This window comes from Miniopterus natalensis, chromosome 5 (assembly GCF_054644295.1).
Source record: "Miniopterus natalensis isolate mMinNat1 chromosome 5, mMinNat1.hap1, whole genome shotgun sequence".
NCBI lineage: Eukaryota > Metazoa > Chordata > Mammalia > Chiroptera > Miniopteridae > Miniopterus > Miniopterus natalensis.
Genome location: NC_142085.1, coordinates 64247329 through 64272076, shown reverse-complemented (window position 1 = coordinate 64272076; position 24748 = coordinate 64247329). Strand labels below are relative to the sequence as shown.

At 34.5% G+C, this 24748-nt stretch overlaps 1 protein-coding gene across 1 annotated transcript in view; it reads left to right on the top strand.

Moving 5' to 3' along the window:
• Positions 1–24748, top strand: part of TBC1D32 (TBC1 domain family member 32) — a 118480-nt gene that overhangs the window by 42187 nt on the left and 51545 nt on the right. Inside the window, exons 18-23 of the mRNA XM_016212635.2 lie at positions 210–292; positions 4502–4640; positions 7816–7903; positions 9551–9669; positions 12137–12253; positions 20539–20627. Of these exons, the coding sequence (XP_016068121.2) occupies positions 210–292; positions 4502–4640; positions 7816–7903; positions 9551–9669; positions 12137–12253; positions 20539–20627 (635 nt within the window). The remainder of the gene's footprint in view (positions 1–209; positions 293–4501; positions 4641–7815; positions 7904–9550; positions 9670–12136; positions 12254–20538; positions 20628–24748) is intronic.

Sequence of the window (24748 nt, the reverse complement as noted above, 5' to 3'; positions counted from 1 at the left end):
CTTCACTGTACTGTTGTCTGTGTGCATGGGATATGCATATATGCATGTAATGAAATACTTTTAATTATATTTAATTAAGAACCAAAGTTAACTTTTGATGATCTTTTAATTTTAATTACTTTGAGCACCAAATATAAAAATGTAGCAGGAGTTATGTGAATAATGTGATCAGTAAAAAAAACAGTGCAAATTAATCTGTTATATTTTAGACAAATTTGCTGTCAGAAAGAATTCCTACTCCAGTAGAGGGTTTGGATTCTGTTTCTTCAGTAAGCCAGGAGTCCCAAAACATGTAAGTACAATTGATTAAATCCATCTTTTAAAAAATATATATATTTGCTGAAATAATTTTTAAATGAGCATGTAATAGACTACTGTAGCAAAAACATTTTATGGGAAGGTAAATGTATATATAGGATCAAGGAATATGATACCTGGGAGGAAGTTTAGAGATCATATAATACTTGTAACTTAAAATCTAGCAATAGTTATTATACTTACTTCATTCTGCATTTACATTTTGGGTTAGGAAACTTGACTTGTCTTGTTTCCAGAAAATTTGGAGAATTACCAAATACTAAAATTGGAAACCCAACTAGGGAGTTCAGTAGAAGAAAAGTGTTTTTGAATGCCAGTGAAGTCCATTTATATTTAAATTATGATCTTTCAAGATATGTGAGAATGTATTTTAATAAGACTTTGGAAGGAGAAATTATTTACATCAGCATTTATACTTGTTTTAAATTTAGAAGTCTCCATGTTTCTTCACTGATATCAATAGGATATGGAGTCAGATTACTGGGGAAATACATATATATTTTAAATTAAGATGTGGTGAATATGTTCATGGATTCTCTTCTTGGGTGCTGGCATAGCCTAAAAGACCATAATTACAGAGAAGAATCTTGAGGGATACTCTTAAGAGAAATCCAAAAACTAACATTTCTTTTTGGGTCAATATAGTTTAACTCAAAGAAAACCAACCAAACAAAAAGTGTTTTGCATTTTTTTCTTAGCAGTATAATAATTCAACAAATAATTATAGCTAATTTTTAGAAAGTTAATTTTTTTTCTGATATAATTGTCATAAACTTAAATCAACTGGCATTTTTTTCTTTGATGAAGGAGTGAGAAAAAAAGCATTCTTGCAATTCATTTTTTGAGGTAAATTTTAGATATCTATTTTTGGAAGTCTGTATTTTCATTTTTATCCATGCGTTCATTTTGTACTCATTCATTCAGCTATTTATTGGACTAAATTTTTTGCTGAGTTCTGAGGATACCTGTATACTTTAGAGAGCTTATTGTGTAGTATAGAATACAAATAAATACAATGCAGCAATATAGTATATTAAATTTATATGATAGGGTTCATGCAAGGTCCATTGGGAGTGGACTTGTGGGGGAAATCTTCCCAGAAGAAGTTGTTGTTCAAGTAAGTGAAAAACAATACATGGATATTAACTGTCTAAAGAGGGGAGAACATTATTCCTTGTGGAATAAATGGTGTGGTCAACAGGCCAGAAGTAAGAGGAAGCATGACTAATGTACTTAACATATTTTACTGTTGGTAATGTTTTTAAATTAAAAAAAAATTTTTATTGATTTTTAGAAAGAGAGGAGGTGGGAGGGAGAGAGAGAGAGAGAAAGAAAATGATGATGTGAGAGTGAAACATTGATTGGCTGCCTCCTGCAATGCCCCACCCCCCCATACTGGGGATCAAGTACCCAACCAGAGCATGTGCCTTGACAGGGAATTGAACCAGCAAACTTTCTGTGCATGGAACAACACCCAACCAACTGAGCCACAGTGGCCAGGGCTGTTTTTCCATTTTTGATGTCAGAGTCTGAGGGAGCTAATAAATTATAAACCACTCCTTTGCTCCAGAACTGTGAACCAATCAATAGAGATAAAAAATGTCCAGCAAATCAAAACACTGAATAACATAACCTACCTAAAAATTGATCTCAAGACAGATTTACCCTTCTGTTACAATCAATAGTGGGCAGCAGTAGGATTCCCTCTAAGGCCACGCTTACAAAGATCAAACTTAACTACATAGCAGAATAGGGCAGAATATGTGCTTCCTACAAGTAACTGGATCACAAAGAAGAAGTGGACTGGGGGAGAGGTATTGCTGAGCCAAGCATGCTTACTTAGGTCATCTTCCAAATCTCAAGTCCCTTCTTCTGTGGGGAGAAATGAGTGATTAAGTAGAGAAAGGCAAGCAGATGTAAACAAGGGACTGTGCTACATGTGGAAACTTGATGCCAGGGGAAAAGGAGGTTTCCCCAATACCTGATATTAATGTCTTTGAAACAAAATATTTAATAGGAGTTTTGATTATAGTTAAAACTGTTGATTTCATTTTTATCATCAAAATTAAATGACCTCATAGAAAGAATCGAGTATCTTTTGTTCTTTTGTGTTAATTGAAAAGTTAGTATGAGACGGGCATTATTTGTTCCTTTGTAGTTTGGTAAAACAATCTGGGCCAGTTGACTAGTCTGATTCCAGCACATAGCACCAGTCTGTGTCTCACCTTTTTTCTAAAACATTTCTTACCCACCTACAATTCAATTCAGTAATTCTCTTTTTGACTATGGCCTAGAGTTTATCCTATCTGCTTTTCACATGGCTATGTTTTGTGTTTATTTTCAAGGTTTCCAATGGATTTTAAAAAAAGCTAACTTTATATTTTATTTCTGCTTTTTGTTTCACAGTTTTAATGGAAATTTTTAAATTTGCTTTGGCCATCATAAATAAATTATTTTAAAGTCGTTATTTCTGAAAATTATTTCAGCTGAAATAAATTCATTTGATGAATGTTGATTCTTCTGCATGTTAACTTTAGACATCTTTTGAAGTTTGATTGCAATTCCATTTTTAAGTGAGTTACTTTTTTTCCTTCTCAACTTTCTTCCCTTATTTTTCTGAATTTCTATTTCTGTGTTTATTCTTTCCTGTTCAGCAATTTAATGGGTTCTCTCTTTTACTCCCATGTTATAAATACATATTTTATCGGTGTTGAGGCTCCTGTCAGTGATGATGGAGATATATATATATGTGTGTGTGTGTATATATATATATACACACATATATATATATTATATATATATATATATATATTTTAAATATATCTTTATTGATTTCAGAGAGAGGAAGGGAGAGGGAGAGAGAGATAGAAACATCAGTGATAAGAGAGTTGTCATTGATCGGCTGCCTCTTGCATGCCCCAAACTGGGCATCGAGCTCGCAACCTATGCATGTGCCCTGACTGGAAATCGAACTGCGATCTCCTGGATCCTAGGTCAATGCTCAACCGCTGAGCCATGCCCGGCCGGGTGATGATGGAGATATTAAGATACAGTTAAAGAAATGGAAGATGAATTGATCATCCGCTCATTTCTAGAAATGGGGCTTTATCTGTTTTCTTGTGTCTCCCTAGACTTATGGCTTGTCAAAAGCCCCAGTATATATGTATATAGTTTTGCCTCAAAACTAGTCTTACTTCTTTGTACTTCTGCTCTGTTTGTCCATGGTGACAATTATTTTGTACTTGAACATGGTTATATCTTTGACCATTGCTGTGTGATATTAGCACAGAGGGATATGTGTCAAAACACATACTCTGTGTACTCATTCTTTTTTAATTAGAAAAGTCCTGGACTTCAAATCTCTCCTAAAATCAGTTCCAAAATAGACTTCTGAAGCTTTCTGTGGAGAAGGGGGGAAGATACCCTTTTTACATACTCCTCTTCACTGTACATATAAACATTTGATTCTGACCTATTTTAATCTCTACAGTTTCTTTCCAGACAACTAGGAATATCCAGCAGATAGTATGTTGTCTCTTAATTCTGCTATTTCAGGATGAAATTCTCATAACCTTTTCTGTATTTCCAAATTTCTAGCTTTGACTCTCCTATTAGCTATGTGTCTTGTGACTGTTTCAGGTTTTTTCTCTGGAGAACGTTACTAGCCTTCCTTTTAGGAGTGTTCCAAGGAAAAAAATGTCATTCTTTTAAAGTGTAATTGAAAACCTATACTTTCAACAATGAACATGTATTTTAAAAAACCTATGAAAATAAAGATAATAGCCTGATATCCTTTAGAAAGTCAGAAGACAGATACTCTATAATGAAAAAGAAGAAAGTAATGGAGAATTTGGGTGTGGGGAATCCAGGCCCAGCAGAATTGTAACAGGAAGACAGAATGAATTTAAGCGTGGGTAAGAGAGCCTAAGTATAATAAAGTGCTGACGTGCAGTGAGTATTTGATTGACTCAGTGATGGAAAATTATTGGCATAGAAGATGTAACAATAAAAGAATTCACTGTTGAGGACACTGTACTTTTTATCATATTTTTAAACATTTATGAAGTACTTTGCAATCAGTGTGTACTCTATAAATTTAATTATCATCAGTGTTAAGGTAAAATATTTTCTTTTCCATTTGAATATAATACAGAAACATATACCTTTTCTTTACCTGTTTCAGTACGGCTTGGGAAGAGAATTTGTTGGATGGTTTATTAAATTTTGCTGCCACCCCTAAAGGGCTACTACTTCTTCAAAGAACAGGTGCCATCAGTGAATGTGTGACATTTATGTTCAACCGATATGCAAAAAAATTACAGGTACGAATTACCATCTGCCACAGGCAAAAGGAATTTTTGTTGCTTCGAAAGCCATTAAGAACATTATCCTTTTTTCTGTGCTTGAAGAGGTTGTTAAACCTGAGTTAAAAAGCCATACAGCATTGTAATGTTTAACTGGATATTTTTTTTAGGAAAGCATTAGCGAGTTGATGTTGGTGTCTATGGCTGTATTTACAGGATGGCAAACAAGCAGATGCAATTGAAAAATTCAGTTAATTATGCAGATGTTTTATAAATGTGATATCAGACATCTGGATATACTAAAACTGGGGGGAACTTCAGGAGAAAAACCTATTGGAGTTAAAGTGTATGTGTCAGTGAGCGTGTAGGCCTCACATTTTAAAAGAAACAAATATTTGTAGGGGGATTTTATTATTGCTATTGTTAAATAAAATTTGCAGTATAATATAGTCCTTTTTCAGATAGAGGCCATAGAAGTATAGTCAGCTTTTTGCTGTCACAGTGAGTATCCCTAGACTTCTGAGTGTTTTAGGATCATAGGTATGCTTTTATTCTCTGTCTCTGGCAGCTGCTGTTTTTTGATGTTATTAGGTTGCCTGATTATAAATATCATTGTATTTGTTCTTCCTTAGTTGCCAGTTCTAATTTCCGGCTTTTGTTTAAGTCTATAAAAAACAAATAATTAACTTTTTAGGGTTGTTTTTGCCCATGAAGAATAAGTTGTTCCTGAGGAAGGGGCCTCACCGCTTGCAGGGGCCTCTTTATAAATGAAACATGAACATTTGTTTATGATGCTAGGTTTGTATGTGCAGATGTGTTTTTATTTGTTTAAATGGACCTCAAGTATAGAGAATTTAGTTATGTGTCTCATTTCATGACATCATGTCCCCATCTTTTCCTGCAAGATTTCTCCCTTGATTAATTTTATTCTCCTGTCATTCCTGATTTACTCTGCAGGCATCCCCCTGCCCCAGGTTTTCATAGCAGTGTGTTATGGAATATTCTTGAGTGTGTATACTTCTTGTATAATATTGTCTTAGTGCGTTCAGGCTGCTATTACAAAATACCACAGCCTGGGTGGCTTATCAGTAACAGAAATGTGTTGCTCCCAGCTCCAGAGGCTGGAAATCCAAGCTCTGGATGCCAGCATTGTCAGGTGAAGGCCCTCTTCTGGTTCCCAGACTTCTCATTGTGTCTTCACATGGCAGTAGTTAGGGAGTTCCCTGGTATCTTTTTTATAAGAGCGCTAATCCGGTTCATGAGGAAACTCTACCTTCTGATCTAGTCATCTCCTTAAAGGCCCTACTTAGTACTCTCATCTTGGGGGTTAGGATTTTAACATGAATTTTGTAGGGACATTCATTCAGACTATATCCAATATAGAAGTTTTTCAGCCTTTTAAGTTTACATACAGGAAATTGTGTTGTTTTAATTTGAATTTATCTTCTGGTGAGTTTGAATCCCTGTGTGCTGGTTAAACATTTGGGTTTTCATTTTTGTTTTTACATTTTTGAAAATATTCAAGCAGTTCAAAGACATTTTTAAAAATCATTCCAGTGTCTGAAACCATGCAGATAGCTTTTACTCCTGTGACTAGATGTCACTTTTCCCATTCACCAATTTTAAGATAATCTTGTCTTCCTCTGTACCACACTGGTGGTTATAATAGAAGCTGTTTCCTAAACCTTAGAAACTTATAACCCTAAAAGATATTACAATATTTTAATGGTGCTTTATTCTATTCACAATATTTTTTGAAAATTTACATTCTCACTTACCTTGTAAGAAAGCCATAGGCCATTTCCTTAATTTTGCTGAAGAGAAAGTGGAGATTAAGGCTGGTTAAATGATCTGCTTATGCTCTAGTAACTGACAGAAGAAGTGAGACTAGAACTCAGATTTGTATTTAACAATATCTACAAAGTCTGAGTGTTGTTTAGCAGAGCATCACTAACTTCCCTGTGGTTTTCTTCTGCTCCTTCCTTTTCAGTACTTGGTGTGAATTTGGGAAGCCCCAAGGCTCCTGATGTCTGGATGGGCAGGGTCCATGGGGGTGATTGAATGAGGTGTTTTTGCAGTTGTTGTGGAGGAAGGCAAGTGGGAAAGGATACACACTTATCTTACTTCTGTGTCATCTGTTGTAGAACTAGTGGATAGTAAATTAAGGAAAATAAAAATAGGAGTAATAAAAATGGAAAAAGGAAGGCAAATGATAAAGACACGAACAGCAGAAAACTGGGGAAATTAGCCTAATTCTTTCCCATGATTCTTCAGATTCTCTCTAGTTTTTTTTTTTCTCTTAAAACTGACTGTACAGTTTATATTTCAAAAATTTGATTGTAACAGATTCCTTTAATGAAATGTTAAAATATATATAAATTCTAAATGGTTACTTCTGTTTAGAAGTCAAGCATTTTATAAGCCAATCTGATCTTGGCTAAAGTCCGAGAAGGAAGGACATTTTATAATGTCTTTGTTATTATTTACTTACTCTGATTTCTGCTAAGAGAGATACTCATTTCTGTACTGTACCATGAACACATATATAACATTCTCTTTGTGAAATAAATTACTTAAGGTTTCCTACAACATTGTTTATAAATCTCTATATTAATGATGAACAGTCTTGATTGGTATTTTATATATAAAATTCCCTTCCTAAGGGGAAAAAAAAATCACATTGTCTCTAAAAATAATTTTCATTTTTATGAAGATACCATTGTACTTTTTAAAGTTGTTAGATTACTTAAAAGCCCAGTTGAAAACCTGGCAGTCAAAACAGATTTATTAATGAGGAAATTTATTATTGAAGAACCAATCTAAAGAATTAAATAGTAAGATAATAGAATTTAGAGTTGGAAGGAATCTTACTTTACATCTGGTCAAAGTCCCTTATTTTATGTATGAAGAGACTTAGACCTAGAGAGAGAAGTGACTTGTTCAAGGTCAAAAAGCTACTTAGTTTCCTGGCTGGGACCAGAACCTAGATTTGAAATAAAATTCTCAAAAATATTACATTAGTATTAACTCATTAATTGTTATAGTTTCTTGTTTGTTTTTGCCACTCTGGTTATCTTTATTTGAAATAATGTCTAGTGTTCTAAAAAAATCAGTAACTCTGCATGTAACATGTAACTAAAATATTAGCATGCTGTTTTCCTAGTCTCACTGTTGTTCCTTATTTATGGTTTAGATCAGCAGGCATAAAAAATTTGACTATGGAGTTTTGGTTACACAAGTGGCATCAACAGCAGCAGGTACAATAGCACTACAAAGTTCAGGTAAGTTTTTTCTTTTAATTAGAATTATTTAAATAAAATGGGCAAGCCAATGGAAAATTTAACTGGCATCTTCAAGTATCAGGATATTATGTTAAAGTTATTTTCCCAAGTTAGGCCTTAAGTCAAAGGAAGTTACAGGGTTTCCTTTTTATCTCTTCTTGTGCATGAAATCCCACTGGGAATTTTCTTTTCCTGTGAAATATATACAACCTTGTTCTCTTTCCTCAGAACAATGGTACATAGTGAACTAAAACTGAAAAATACTTGTTGCTTTCAGAAGTTTCCCTCATCTTATAAATAGAAAGGATATCATCCTCTCTCTTGATACAATTGCCTCTGATAGGATTTCTTAATGCTGTTTCAGTGGCTTATGTGTGTATCAACATTTACAGTCATAATAGTTTTCACACATACACATCATTTTCTTACTCCCTTTCTCCCTCTTCCCTTCTTGAAAGCTTCCCTCTCACCACTTCACTTTCACCACTATCTGCAGTTTGCAATCAGCATGTATTATTCATTGTGTATTGGATTTCTAGGAAGTTCAAATATTGGGAATTTAAGATATCTTAAGATGATCTGAACCTTGAACTGGAGACAAGATGTGATTTCTAATAAAGATGCTCTGATGGTATTTTTTAAGGCTTAGAGTTGAATCATAACATCACTATTGATTCTCCTTTTAAAATAAAAATATTTTTCTGTAGCATATTTTAAATATTTTTTGCCTGAACTAATTTGAACTGCTTGTATTATGAAGCATGTTTCCTGACAGAACATGTCCTAAGCTGAACCACTTATTTTTTCTTCCACTTAGAATAAAACCCAGTTTATTAACTACTCAGGGCACATTAATGAAAGCTTTTGAAGACTAGATTTATCTCAGATTTCCCTGTTGGTCAAGTCATTAAACTTCTGAGCCTCATAATATCAAACTTTTCATGATAGGGTTAAATGCAGTTTTTCATAGAACAAAGGAAGGAAACTTAACATCACTTGAGTTCCTATAATGTCTTAGGTACTTTATTATAAAATTACTGAATAGATGATTATATGTTCTATTTTACATGTTTCCATATGATGAGTCTTCATAAAGAAATTTAATAATCTCATTTTATAACAACTTTAATTTAGATATATAGTGTCTGACTAATGAGAATTTAAAGACTGTACAGAGCCAAAAGTTGTGTGAAATGGAGAAATGTTATGAACATTTGGAATTACAAAAAAGTAATTAGAACAAGGGAATGTACGCTCTCTGGATGTCTACCCTGACTCCTAATACCTCTTTCCACACACACACCCCACTTTCAGTCTGCCTTTCACTGTTGACTCATTTGTAAAGTATAAACCTTATTATTTTTCAAAGAAATGCGGTCAGAGAAGTTGCTGTCCTGAGGATAAAAGCTGGCATTTGAAATTCAGTTTTACGGGAAAATGAGCTCTCAGAATTTCAAGATTACGGTTTCATGATAGTGAGGGGTAAGGTATATTAAGAAGAGCAAATACAACTTCTACCAACCTTACAGGCTGTTATGTGTCTTTTGTCAGTGTGGACCAATCTTGTCAGAGGAATAATTCTACCTTTCCTCCATAATCCAAAGAAATAGTGTACTATAAATATGCTATAAAACAATTCTTTTTTAGGGTTTATTAATGCACTTATAACTGAATTATGGGCCAATCTAGAATGTGGAAAAGATGATGTTAGAGTAACCAGCCCCAGAGCCACTCCAGTGGATCCTATTGACCAAAGCTGTCAAAAGGTAAGAAATGATTTGAATGATCTAATAATGTATAGATATTAAGTGTATCTCTCAGAAATTAATTTACCCAGACATTATCTTTATTTAATTACAACCAGTAGCCTGTCCTAATTTTTTATTTTTCCTCCTTTTTTTTCATTTTGGTGAGAAATGGATTTCTTTCTCCTAGAAATAAGCTGCTGAAATCTTGTTTCTTTAAAATATTGTTTAAGTTGTTTTAGTTCAAATACAATTTTTGAATTGTTTTGATCTAGAGTTCTATATAATTTTAGAGTAGCATATCAGAAGTTCTGATTCTATTATGTGTTCCACGTTGTTTTATTTCTTAGGTGAAGGAAGGAGGTTCCATAAACACCAAAGGAATTATTCATGTGTAAATAATACAAAAGCCCTCAATAAAATACTGATATGTGTGATTTGTAAAGACCATATATCTTTATGGACAACATCAATTGTCAGAAAGGACATTTATTAAGTTTTTTTGTAGTCTGTCTGATTATAATAGGTGGGAAAGATGTTTTAAACATAAAATATTTATTTATGACAGTACCTAAATATTACTGGATTAATATTAAGGACATTTTTCAGATATTTGCATATTCAAATTATGAAACATTTTTAGGCTTTTATTTTATGATAAATTAGATTAAAATAAAACTCTTATGACATCTGTTTTAATCATCTTTCTAGCTAACACCCCTGGTGATTAGTGAGTTTTTACAGTGGTTTTCTACATGGCTGTGAACTCTAGTTTTGTTATAGTTCATTTTATATGTAATTAAAAGACATATTACTCAAACATCCTTTCCTTTTTATCAGTTTTTTTTCTTCCTCCTCTATAGCGAATATTTTTAGCCAGTGTTACCTTTAAATAGGCATTCAGTAATTGGCAACTAGGCTATTAAATTTATTTATTCTACCTTATGCTAATGTTATTGCTATCTAAATAGATACTGGTTTTAAACCATAAATATGTTCTTTTCTTCTTAGAATTGGTTAAAAATTTTCTCTTCATTTTATGGAATATTTATGGGAAAAGGGGAAACTTTCAAAAAAAATTTGATGTGAATTCATTTTTCATCTTAAAAACCACTGTATGTTAAATAGCCACTGTTAAGTAACATTGCATTTGGTATGGTAAGGGGAGGGGTATATAATGGCCTATACCTTCCAGATCCTCCAATAAGGCCTATGGAGCAAGGGTGACACTGTTGAATAGTGTCTGAAGATTTTATAGTGATTTCCTCAGTTGTAATGAGTAACCTTAGCCTGTGTATAAGAAAATACAGATTAGTTTTATGACTAGCTTTCTAATTGTGTGTCTTTGGCCAAGTCACTTCACTTCTGTGGTCCTCAAATTTTCTCATCTATTAAATGAGAGATTGAAATAACTCTTTAATTTTCTTGATGTTCTGACTTTAGTGAAAATTACCAATTTGTCTGATTCTTAAGTTTTCTGAGTCTAGTAAACATTTTTAAAAATGACAAGCAGGAAATTTAAAAGTTACAAATAAGTACGATTGATACAATATAAACTAACATGTAGGTATTGGCTTCTAGAGGTGGAAAGCCTTCTAGAAAAAAATGATGTGAAAGCTTATGAAGTGTGATAATGAGTATGTGGGAGGGCAGGAGGAACATGTTCCTAGATAAGGAAAGTTTGTTATGTGACATTCACTTGAAAAAGACCTCAGGCAAATTTGATTGACTGAAGTGGTGACTTCATGCTGAGGCTTTTGAGACTGAGAGAAGAAAGGGTCAATTAGTAGAGTGCCTGGAAAGGCATGGTAAGGAGTGTAGAGTTGATGTGTGGCGATGGGCAGCCACTGCATGCTTTTGCACAGGGGATCCAAAGAATGAAACGTGCCTGAGAAAAATATTCAGGTTGTCTTTAATAAGACAAAGTGAGATTGGGAGCTTAAAAACTTCATGGAGACATTAAGTTGGGAAGATTGTACCAGACAGTGAGCTGGTTTTGATAGGAAAATACATGGCTTTTAAACTTAATTATAATTAGGTTAGTTGGGCTTCTAGTGACTGAGGATAAAGATGGCTTTGTGACCCAAGTGAAGGCTGTAGAGAGTTTATTGTCTTGCTCTAGAGACCCTGAGTATTATTCTCTGATGTCTTTTTACACATCAGATATAACACATGCAAAGAATGAGAAGATGGATCATTTCATTTTTTTCCTCAGAACCAAATTTTTCAAGAGAGACATGATATTTTAAAGTATTTTCCAACTCTCAGGGTTGTTCTCTTATGATCCTTATGCATTGTCAACACAGATTATTGTTAATGTTAACTATTTTGTACTTATCATATATGTATTTCAAATTTATGTGGATTACTTGGGCTTATTAAAAAAAACCTTGCAGTCACACTGCTATAAAACTTTTCATTAATGACTTTTCTGTGGATGTGGTTGAAAAAATGAGCCATTTAACTGATTTTTCCCTCTCACCCCTAGTCTTTTCTAGCACTGGTGACTTTGTTATCTTATCCTGCTATTTATGAGCTAGTAGGCAATCAAGATCTTCCTAATAAAGCAGAGTATTCTCTTCGTGAAGTTCCCACATGTGTTATTGTAAGTAAATTTCTTTTAATTTTTCCCTTTTATAAATGATACTTTGGAGATTTGTAGTAAAAATGCAATTTGACAGAAAAAAAAGAAACACTATTTAGTGTCATTTAAAGACTGATTTATTTACCCATGAACTAGCAGCTTCTGAATTATCTGTGAATGGAATCTTTGATCCAGGCCACCCGATAGTGCAACGCCCATCGGAGTGAGTACAAGGTTAACATTCCCCAAAAAGGAGAGAGATTTGGTACAAATAAAATACGCATATGAATGACTTTTAGATGACTTATTGTGATACTAGTCACACCAGTGCTGCTCCTTTGTTGGCTAGGATCATTAGGGATAAACTATATTCAAGGAGTGTAATACATTTTCTTCTGTTTTAATGAACTACACATTAACTGCCCCATGAGGGCAGTATATACATATTTATTTAATTTGAGATTTATTTCATAATCATACTTCCAGATGGGCTTGTTTTAATCATCTAGAGATATTTTAGTTCCTCATCTTTGGATAAGTTTATGAATTAACACACATAAATAGGTATATTTGCATTAGTAAAGAATTGTTTGATCAATACTAAAATTCCATTATTAATCCTTTTTATTTTTCTGATCACTTGTCCTGTGTGGTGGTATTTTTTTCACACAGTCTTGCTCTTTTGAGTATTTTTAATTCTTGTTAACTCTAAACATTTTAATTTTTTAAAACTTTTTCTACTTGGGAAATTTTTGATAATTTACATGAATAAAATATTAAAATAGGTACTTCTGTCATTCAGCTTTTATTTTATATTCTTTGTTCCTTGAAGTGTTTTAATTTTATGTTGTGCTTATTTGTATCATTATATTTCTTAACTAGTTTTATAATTAGCCATTTATGTGCCTGTCTTTCCTTTAAATTTATCTACCACTTTGTGGCATTTGGCACAGTTGATCCAATCCTCCTTAAGTCACTCTCTTCCATGATTGTGGTACTACTTCTGGTTCTCTTCCGGCTTCTCTAGTCTCTCCTGCATGGTCTCCTTTGTGGACTCCTCTTCCTCTCTGTCTTATGTCCTCCAGATTGATCTCATCCAATTCCTTGTCTTCAGTTGTCCACTGACAACTCTCTGACCTGTATCACTCACTTGACTGCAAGATCTATGCTCAGATTTCTACCAGATGATGGACATCTGGAAAACTCATAGGCATCTTAGTTTTACTGTTATCAACAACTAAATAAAATGTTTTCTCTATCCTATATCAATTCCATTTCCTATTTTCCTATTTCAGCATATGGCACCATCATCCACATAGTTGAATAAGCTAAAAACCTGAAATTCATTTTTTCCCTCCTTTCTGTAGATGCAGTGAATTATCATTTATTGATTTTTCCTCCCAAATAAGTTTATCTTGTTTACTTTTCTGTTCCTATTAAGACCACCTTAGCTCAGACCCTTATTCTTGCTTTATTACTTCAGTGGGAGTCAAAGTGCTCTTTTTCTTCCAATCTCTACTTATAACTTATCCTTACTCTAATTGACCCTCAAAGTGTTCCTGTGAAAATGAAAACCAGCTACAGTCATTCTGTTGTTGAAAATCTGCTGATTTCCTTTTGCCTCCATACATAGTCCATATTGCTATGCATGGCATTCAGCTTCCTGTTTCTCAAAGTCCCCCCCACCCCCCACCCCTTTTTTCCTTACCTTCTGCTCTCTAACCTCCATGGTCTTTGGATAAGTTTCTTTTTCTGGAGTCTAGAAGGAACATAACCTTGATTTTTGCTAGATAGTATATCTCATTCTTCAGGACTTATTCATGCTTTACTCCTTCTGTGAGGTCTTCTCCTTCCCCTTTAGCCACCTTTCTAGTGGGTTCCTCTTAATGTACTGTCATAGCACCATGTCCATGAATAAAGCATATGTCACATTATTTTATATTATTTTTGTATTGTCTCTCTCATAATAGACTGGAAGATCCACAGGGAGAGGAACTGTGTTTTATTTGTCCTTTGCCCTGAATGTCTAGCAAGTGTGGGGATTTTTTGTTTGTTTGTTTTGTGTTTGTTTTTTTTTTTGCTACTATGAGCATGTAGGTTCTCAGTAACATTACTGTTTTATTATTTGTTATTGGCTAGACTCTTAATGACTTGGGTCCTTCTTAGGCTTTATTCAGAAGGATTTAATTCAATACTTGTTTTATTGTATAATATACATATAATAGTTTCAAAATAAGACTAGTGAATGCATACTGACATTTCAGTTAGCTTTGAATAGTTGTCCTTAGAATACATGCCACTGGGGATTTACGATCAAAATATTGTGTTTTAAAGTCATTTGAAGTAAGTTCTTTATTTGGCCTGGTAATGCCTCTAACTTGATAGATTTGTTTCATAATGTTTTAAATTTAGAGAGGTTGTTTTCCTTTTTTTGTCTTAATTTTGTCTTTTAAGTTATAGAAAAGTCTGTGATTTCCATATTTAACAAGGCCTATTCACAGAATGTTCTTACATATTAATTTTTTCTCTTCCCACAGAATTTGATTTTCAGTATAATAGCTACTAGCCACATGTAGATATTTAACTTTAGATTAATTACAAATAAAGTTAGAAATTAATTTTCATTCATTATTATCCGCATTTCAAGTTTTCAAGTGCCCGCTAAGCCATATGTGGCTAATGGCTACCACATCAGACAGCACAGAGAGTGTACATTTCCATCACTGCAGAGAGTTTTATTGTACAGCACTGCTCTGTACAGTTTTTATTAGCTTTTGATTTATCCTTTGTCCCTTTGAAAAAGAATGTATATATATTTTTTCTCCTGGCCCCCCAGATTTCTTAAGCAAGAGATAGTATACTATGAATACTAACCTGCCCTTTGCATTTTTAAAATTATATTATCTTTGAGATTACTTCATAGCAGTATACAGAGCCCTTCCCCATCCTTTTTTATAGTACTTAGTACTGTAGTACATCCTTTTGCATAGTACTTTATTGTGTGGTTGTGCTATAGTTTATTCACCCAGTTGTCTGTTGATGGAATCTTGCTTTTTCTTTTTTTTTTTTTTAAATATAGCTTTATTGATTTCAGAGGGAGAGAGAGATAGAAACAGCAATGATGAGAGGGTCATTTATCGAGCCCACAACCCAGGCATGTGCCCTGACCGGGAATCGAACCCTGATCGCCTGGATCCTAGGTCGACGCTCAACCGCTAAACCACGCCCGGCTGGGCACTTGCTTTCTTTGTCTTTTGTATTTTGTAAATTATGCCAAGATTAAAAGCCTTGCCTTATACTATATTGTATTTACCAGTGAGTGTGTATTTTTTTTCCTATTGCTGCATAATATATCACTACCAAATTAGCAAATTAAAACAACATCCATTTATTAGTTCACAGTTTTGTAGGTCAGAAATCCAGCACTGTGTGTGTGCCTATGTTTTCTGCTCAGAGTATCATTATAAGTCTGAAATCAAGGTGTTGGTCAGGCTAAGTGCTTGTCTGGAGGCTCTGGGGAAAAAATTCACTTCCAAATTCACTCTTGTTTAGTTTCTTACAGTTGTAGGATTGATGTACTTGGTTTCCTGCTGGCTGCCAACCAGGAGCTGCCTTCAGGGCTTTGTCCTGTGGCCCCCTCAGTGTCAGCAATGAAAAACCTCCTTCATATCAAATCCCTCTCATGCTTTGAATCTCCCTGACTTCCTCTTCTGTGATCAGCCTCAGAACCGACTTTGCTTGTAGGTGACTTATGTGATGAGATCGGGGCCATCCTGATAATCTATTTTAAATACAATTAATTAGGGACTAATTATATCTGCCAAAGTCTTTTTCACTTATACAATACCTGTATTAGTGTTTAAGACCTGAGAATCTTGGGGCCATCTTAGACTTCTGCTTACCATAGTATCTTTGGGTTGAAAGATAAATGCACATGTAATTTTGGTATATATTGCTAGCTTTTTATCTACAGGGAATAATCCTTCTGCATTCTCATGAATAAGATATTATAGTGCTTGTTTCCTGGCAGGCTCATTAAGAAGATTACATGTGTTCAGAGATTTAGATATTTGTCTGTCTGACAGGAGAGAAGTGTTAATTTATATTTTTCTCATTATGAACTGAACATCTTTTCAGAGGTTTAATGGCCATTGACATTTCCTCTTTATGGTCTTTCAGTTTATTTTTGCTGTTTTTCTATTTGCATTACTTCTTTTCTTCCCAATTTTAGGGAATTCTTTATATTTTAGGGATATTTGGCCTTAACTTTTCATGGTTTTGCATCAGGCATCTACAAAAACTCTAGGCCCTGTGAACAACTCTCTAGTTGCACTTTAGTACATTAAAGGTGAATGATAAGAGTATTATTTCTCTCTAACAGATACAATTTTCAATTTCTTTTCAATTATGTAAGTGGAGTTTTAGGTAGGACACCTTTGGTTATTGAAGAAACTCAGTTTGAGTTAGTTTGGGCAAAAGAAGAAATCTATTGACTTTCATAACCAACTTGTAGGAAAATCAGGGACAAGTGGAAATAGAACTTTGAATGCAGTCAGGTTAATATCTGTCTGTCCCTCTGTTGGTTTCCCCTCTCCACCCACCCTGCACCCTTTCCTATTATTGCTCTCTGTCTGGCTTTATTGAAAGATATATACATAGTGTAGTTGTTGTTACGAGTTTGCTTTCTGAAGCCAGATTGCTTGGTTTAGATTTCTGATTCTGCCTCTTACAAGCTGTGTGACCTTGGACAAATTAGATCTTAGTTTTCTTCTCTGTTAAAAGAGGGCAATAACTTTCCAATCTCAGGTTTGTTGTGACAATTAAATGAATTGAATTAAATGAAACATAAAAGATTGAATCATTGCCTGGCAGATAAGTTCTAAATAATTGTTTGCTATAATTATCATTAGTGTGTTCTTCTCCATATGGCATTCTCTGTAGGAGAGGACATGGGACTACCTGTTACTCCGTATTGACATCTTCACCATCTCCCCTTGTATTAGTTTCCTAGGGATTCCATAAGAAATTACCACAAACCAGGTTGCTTAAGACAACAGAAATTTATTCTCACAGTTTTGGATGCCAGAAGTCTAAAATCAAGGTGTCAACAGGGCCTCATTCCCTCCAAAGGCTCCAGGGAGAAGCATTTCTGCCTCTTCCATTCTGGGTGTTGCAGGTGCTTCGTGACTTGTTGCTGCATGACTCTACTTTCTGCCTCCATTTCCACAAGGCCTTCTCCCCCTCAGCCTTAAATCTTTGTCTTTCTCTTGTAATCCAGGATGATCTTATTTTAATTTAACTTAATTACCTCTGCAAAGACCCTTTTGCCAAATAGGGTAACAACCATAGGTTGGGGGAATTAGAACATAGACATCTCTTTTTGGGGGCAGAACAGTGTCACAATTTAACTCACTGTAGCACGGAACAGGAGTGGCATTTTCCTCCACCGCTCTGCTCTAGACTGAATGTTGAATTCTTATGTTGAAACCTAATTCCCAATGTGATGATATTTTGAGGTGGGACCTTTAGAAGGTTATTAGTGCTTTATAAAAAGAGACTCCAGAGGAGTCCCTTGCCCCTTCTGCCATGTGAGGGCACAGTGAAAACATGACTGTCTATGAACCAGGAAGTAGGACCTCACCAGACACAGAATCTTCTGGCACCTTGATCTTTGACTTCCCTGCCTCCAGAACTGTGAGAAATAAGATTTCTATTGTTTATAATCCACCCATTCTATGGTATTATGTTACAGTAGCCAGAATGGACAAAGTCACTCTGTTCAAAGCTTTGAACAATCCCAAGGAAGCACCTTCTTTAACAGACTGAGTTTTGTTTATGAATGTTAAGGGCCTAACCAGTCACAAGCCACTCCTAGTAGTGCAGCTGCTGGGATATTGGCACTATGAGTGACCAGCTCTCGCCATTCACTTGGCCCTTTCTTAAGTGAAAGGGCTCAGATAGCATAAACATGGTCATTGAGACAGTGTAAACAGAGTAGGCCCTCAAATGTTTATATAGAACAGATATTCCTCTTTGTTTTTCCAGTCTTGGTCTCATTCTGGCCTACTGGATTATTGAACATATTCTCAAGCTGGATAATATCCTTTAAATAGGACAAAGTTTCAGACTACTTTTTGTGAGCCCCAAGTCTTTCTTGTACTAGCTTGTTGCTGGGAAGCTGTTGATTTAGGAAACTGTCTTGCACGCGCTGCAGTGCTTAGAAATTGAAGTTCTCCGTAAGGCAGGCTTCCCGGGAGTTTTGTTTTGTTCCCTAAGTGGTGATCCATCAATGTAATCCCCTTTGAAGAAGAAATTATTTACTGTAGCAGTTGTTCTCTGAAAATGCATTATCATTGATAGATGGCTGTAATCTACTCTTCCATTAGCTTGTTGGTAATACATTCTATCTTTTTTTATTCTTACAGTATCTAGTACTTAGATTCAGAGCTAGAACTTTAGAGTCCCAAGATATCATTGGCTATCAAATAGTCTTAACTTAGTAATCAGATAGCTAGCTGTTCCAGTGTCAGTCACATACATTAGTAGCCTATGAATGAAGAGAAATCTATAATAACCCTTTCAGAAGCTGCTAGGCACAGAACTAATTGGCAGTCTCCCTCCTCTCAGGTAAGAGAAAGCTAGTGACACGTGATCAATTCCAGATCAATCTGTGAAGATTTACTACGGTAAAAAGTGATAATAGATCATTATTTTAATATTATAAGTATTACAATATTAAACACTAAAAATTTGTACCTGTTTGAACAAATGCCTATTTGAAGAAGAACTACATAGCAAACAAGTTTTGGTGTATGTCTACTACAAAGACTACCTACTTAATAGTATCCAGGTGCCTGGGTAAAGTCAAGGAGAGCTCTGTGGCTCTGTCACCTGAACTAAATCAGGACTGTCAGAGTGGAGAAATTAGTGAGGAGAGGAAGAAAGAAGTGGGACAATTCATGAGACTAGAACTATGATACTGGGAATATGAATGAGTTGTATTCTGTCATAACGTTTGAAACGGAGTGCCCAGCTAAGCAGCAGACAGCAGTGACAGATTATTTTAAGATCTCAATCTTTTTATTCTTGATTACTAGGCAGTTTATTTAATATTTGCTGACTGTAAGTTCTGTGCTAATATCATTTACACATTTTTACAAGCTATCTGTAGAATGGTAAATGCATACTAAGTGTTGGGTATAAACTTTCACTGGGGAAGTTTACGTACCGTCTGGCTTTCACTGTTTTGACCAGGATTTTTAACTGTGATTTTGAGATATCTATAATGTCCTCCTCCTCACAAGCCCGTCCCCTGGCCTCTTATTTGATGATGCGACATTTGCTCTGCCATTCACGTAGATATCAGTAAATGTTAAACTCACTGGAGGGAAGCAAGTTTCTTGGTCAGGAAAATGAGCAATATGAGAGACAAGCGTTAGTCTATGAATAAATTTTTAGGCCTGAACCCAAAGATATACAAAAAAGCAGGGCATTATAGAAAGAAAGGCTTTCGTAGAGTGCTCAGAATTGTGTGGTAGGCTGGAATTCTCAGTGTTTGGGACAACTGTGTGGTACTTGGGTCATCAGGTTTTCCCTGCACTTGCATCAGTGATGTTTGTGCCTGGCTACCAATTGCAACAACTTGGGAGAGCTATTAAAAGGATTTTAATGCCAGAATCATAAGCCCACTGATAGTGACTTAGTTGTTCCAAGATAGAGCCTGGACATCCATCTTTCCCATCCTTCCATCCATCCATCCATCCATCCATCCATCCATCCATCCATCCATCCACCCATCCAACCATCCATCCAGTTTCCTTGGTGATTCCAGTGTTCAATGTTGGAAACCACTGATTTACATGAAGAGAGAATATATATTAACAGAATATCAAATAATTACTAGATGAAACTATTTAAATCTCTTCATGCTTCACATCTGTAGATTTCATATTTGTTTTCAATTTACATTTTTATTGGTTTAATCAGTATTTAACTGACTGTATAAGCTGTTCACACAGTACCAGAATGGGATATAAATTAGTAATTCTCCACTTTGGCTGAACATTAGATAATTTATTTCAGGAACTTTCATAAACCTTAATGCCCAGGTCATATCAAAACCAGTAAATTCAGAATCTTTAGGGATGAGACTCAGGCATTAATTTTTTTTTTTTTAACAGCTTCCTAGGTGATCCAAATGTAAAGCCAAGTTTGAGAACCACAAATCTAAGTAAATATTTGTTGATTTGTTTTTCTTTAAATGGTTTCTGTCAAGCACAGTCTCACTCTAAGGCTTTCTTTTTCAGGATATTATTGATAGACTTATAATTTTGAATTCTGAAGCTAAGATTCGCTCTTTATTCAACTATGAACAATCACACATCTTTGGTCTAAGGTAAGGTGCTACATTTTACTTGAGTTAGATTTTGATGTTGCAAAAACATGCAAAAAACATATGATCTATATACTTTCAAAAAGTATTTAAAATAAACTAATTTTAAAGGATATTTAAAGGTAATTTGTCTTGTAATATTACACACAAAGTAAATTATAGCCATTGGGTTTTTATATTATGGCCATTGTCTACGTTTAGGTTCAGTCTTATTACAGTGTCTTCCACTTTTGTTAGATTTACTAGAGGCATTTTGCAGACTATACAGTTTACTTGGGAGTCAAATAGGGCTTCCTGGGTTGGTATTAGATTGAACTCCTGCCACAATATAGTCTCAAAAGAGGCCTAGAAAAGGCTGATTTATCTTGAGGCCCAAATTTTGCTCCTTTTTGTTAATCATATTATTTAACTTTGATTTCCCAAGTTTTTTAATCTTTCTAGTTGAGTGTATATTAAGATTTTATTTAGCATGTTCAAATGGCTGGGGTGGGGAAGGGTAAAGGTGTTTGGACTATAGAGACTCATACAATTCCTAATCTTTTGGTCATATTTAGACACATAACTTGCTTCCTTATCTACAAATTACTACCCTTAAAAGCAGCTGACTTAAAATTTCCTAGGTTCGTGATTTTTTTCCCTTCTTTCTACTAGCAAAATAACTTTTTCAGGCATGAGGGAGGGGGTCAGGGAGAATGCTCTACCTAAGAAATAAAGCAATCACTTTTCTAAAATTAGAATTCTCTGATAGTAGTATATATTAGATCTTGCATGGAAACTTTTAAAAACCATTCATTAGTAGCTGAGCTTCATTTAACCATTCATTAATAGTTCAATGAAAATAGAAAAAACTGCAGCTGTTATAGTTCATTGGATGATGTGCCCTTTACCTCTAAATGAATTTCACATTAAATTTTAACTTTCTGTGTATGACATCAGATACATCATATAGCAAGCAGTAATGAGGAATATTAGGAAAAATCCATTCAGTAGAACCTCCTTTTGCATAAGAAGTATGTTTCTGAGTTTTGTAATTATAGACCATAGATTTTGGCCTCTTATTATTGATATATTGAATGAATTTCTTCCTTTTTTCTGTATTTTTTATAAAGAATAGTGTTTTTCTATAGTCTTCTGGCAAAAAATTTAACAATAGGATTTTAAGTCATGTACAAAGCAATCCAAGAAGTAACATGCTCCTGAGAATAAAATACATTCATTTTCATAGTGTGTGCTTTCTTATAATATCCACATGGAGTCAATCTATCCTACACTAGAAAATTTGCCATCCCATTGTTGATACATATAATTGAGTTGTGTGGCAGAGTAGTTAGCAACAGGGACTCTGGAGTCAGACTGCCTGTTGTTTACTAGTTGTGTGAGGTGAGATCTCAGTTACTACTCTGTAAAATGGAGAAAATTATATATTTTTTCAGAGTTATTGTAAGAATTACATATGGAAAATATAAAGGGCTTGTATCAGTGTCTCTGTAGCAAGCACTATAAAAATGTTAGTAATAAATGTAACAGTATAGTACTTTAAGTGTTGATTTTTATTTAAATTTTGCCTTCATTTTTTCAGTCTCTCATTAGTTTTCCACATGCTTCCAAATAGTTTGCTATGTTTATAACATTAGTATTCAGACAAAGAAAATGACAGAATCACTTTCTGAGGACGTTTGTATTTTATATGCCTTTTAACAAGTTTTTCATTGACAACAAATTTATTTCATGGTATTTTAAAGTTCATTCTTAAATATTTTTAAGTCATATTTTAAAGTTATTTACTTTAGTTTTTTACTAATTTCAGTCTAGCATTGGTGATTGAGACCCAATGGAGTGAAAATTTAGATCATAGCTTTATATTATACAAACCTTGTATTTTTCTGTGTTTTAGATTCATACCTGTATCTTGCTCCCGCCCATAGTGTTTTTGTTTGTTTCTAATTGTACATTCATGATACTATTCCCTTCAGTAGATCGTTTCATTAATGTGTTTGACTTCTACATTTAGCATTCCTTGTTCCATTTACTTAATTCCCCCCCCCTCCCCTTCAAAAATTTAGAAATAACGTAAAGGTAAGTTTGATATGACTCTGTTAGGTTTATCACAGCACTTAGATGAGGGTATATGGGACTTGGGAAAATGTGGATTTTCACTTTTCAGCACCATCACATTCTAGGTAAATCTCTGAATTTTTATTTGCCAGTATCTCCTTACAGATATCATATGGTAAACCTATCCTTTCCACTATCTGTCAGTGTGCAGACATGCTGTCACATGTCCCATCTTGCGACACACATCAGAACACGTACTAAAAGCAACTTCCTTTGACTGCACATCTCTCTGCAGCCACTGCCCTATTTCTCTGCCTCTCACCATAGCAAAATGTAATCTGTACAAACTGTCCCCACTTGCTCAGCTCTGTTTGTGTCTCAGCCCATTTAGATTTGACATTGACTCTACAACTGTCAGAACTGCACATCCTGCTCATTTTAAGATTACTTGTAACTTTTATAATGATGAATCTAGTGGATTCTTCTCTTTTTAATTCTCATTTTATTATAACTATCAGTAGCATATGATATAGTGGACCATTTCTTTTGTGTGAAAGTTCTCATCTCTTTGCTTCTGTGACACCACACACTCCTAAGCAAGCTCTGAACATTCGACTACTTAGGATTGGTCCCAGGCCCACTTCCTGTCTCTACAATAGTTCCCCCTTATCGACAACAGATCCCTGGCAGATGTCTGAAACTACAGATAGTACCGGACTCTGTATATACTATGTTTTTTCTTATACATACATACACTGTACAGCTTCTCTTTGGCATATCCACAAGCCAGCATCACTGCACATGCACTTTGGAGCCATGAGTAAGGAAAATAAAGGTTGCTTGAACAAAAGCACTGAGATACCAAGACAGTCATTCTGATAACCAGGGTGGCTACTGAGAGACACTGATTTTCATTTCCAGAAATTAATTGAAATTCAGAGGTGTTTGGTTGGATTTTAAGAATAAATTTCCATATACCATGCATTAAAGACACAAATTCTTTTAAGTTGATGAATATTTAAATGGATATTAACTTGGCATTATCTGGTTCAAGTGCCACAATCTGTGATTTGAAATTCTAAAATTCAGAAAATGATTTTTTAAAAATAAACTTTTAAATAATATTTTCTATCTGCACCTTATCGTACCTGAGATAATGCGAGATTTTATAGTTTTTATTTAACCTGACAAATTTGAATGTAAATATATTTTACTAAAGAAATATTAATGTGCTTGATTATGAGATATTGCTCCAGAATCTGTGTGTATTGTATTTTGTTGCTGAAAGCTTAACAATTCTAAATTCTTTGTCCTCAGATTTATAGATAAGTAATTATCAACCTTTACATCATGACTTTGCAGTTTTTAAGTCACCTTGGGGTAAGGAGTTGGGAGGGTGGAGGGGAAATAAATCAATTATACAGTGTGTTGTATTTCAAAATCTAGCTTTGCAGCGATGTAAAATGCCCATTTCCAGACTAGACTGGGAGGTTCCCTTTGCATCTGAGGCAAAACAATGCCTGTATCTTCCTGTTGATATCTGGACCTAAGGGTCAACTGCAGAACTTTCAGCATCCTGGCTCACTTGGGGCACAGTGGGCTCTCCTCAAGTCAGCACTGGCACGGAACCTCATGGAGGGCTCACAACATGGTTGATGTGAGCTGGTGTACCTCATATTCTGGCCAATTGGTGATAAAAACAATCTGGCCCCTGATTGTACTTTTGCTTGTAACTAGATTATGCTAGTTAGGCTTGTTGGTGCACACTCAAAGATATATTGATGTCTGCTGGGAGTATCAACAATTTATGCAGCTGTCTGGTGGTACAGTGATAAATTGGATGTTTGTAAATTATTTGGGGTTATACAATTAAACATGTTAAGAGCATTTTCCCAGTGCATATGAAGCCCTTAATTAGTATATATGTATGTTTTATAATATATATGAAACATATCACTGTATCATAAGTTTATGGGGTCAGTATAATTTAATATTAATGTTATATTCTTGATATGCATGTAATATATTATACTATAAGAACAGTAACCAATTTGAGTCTTAATGTTTAG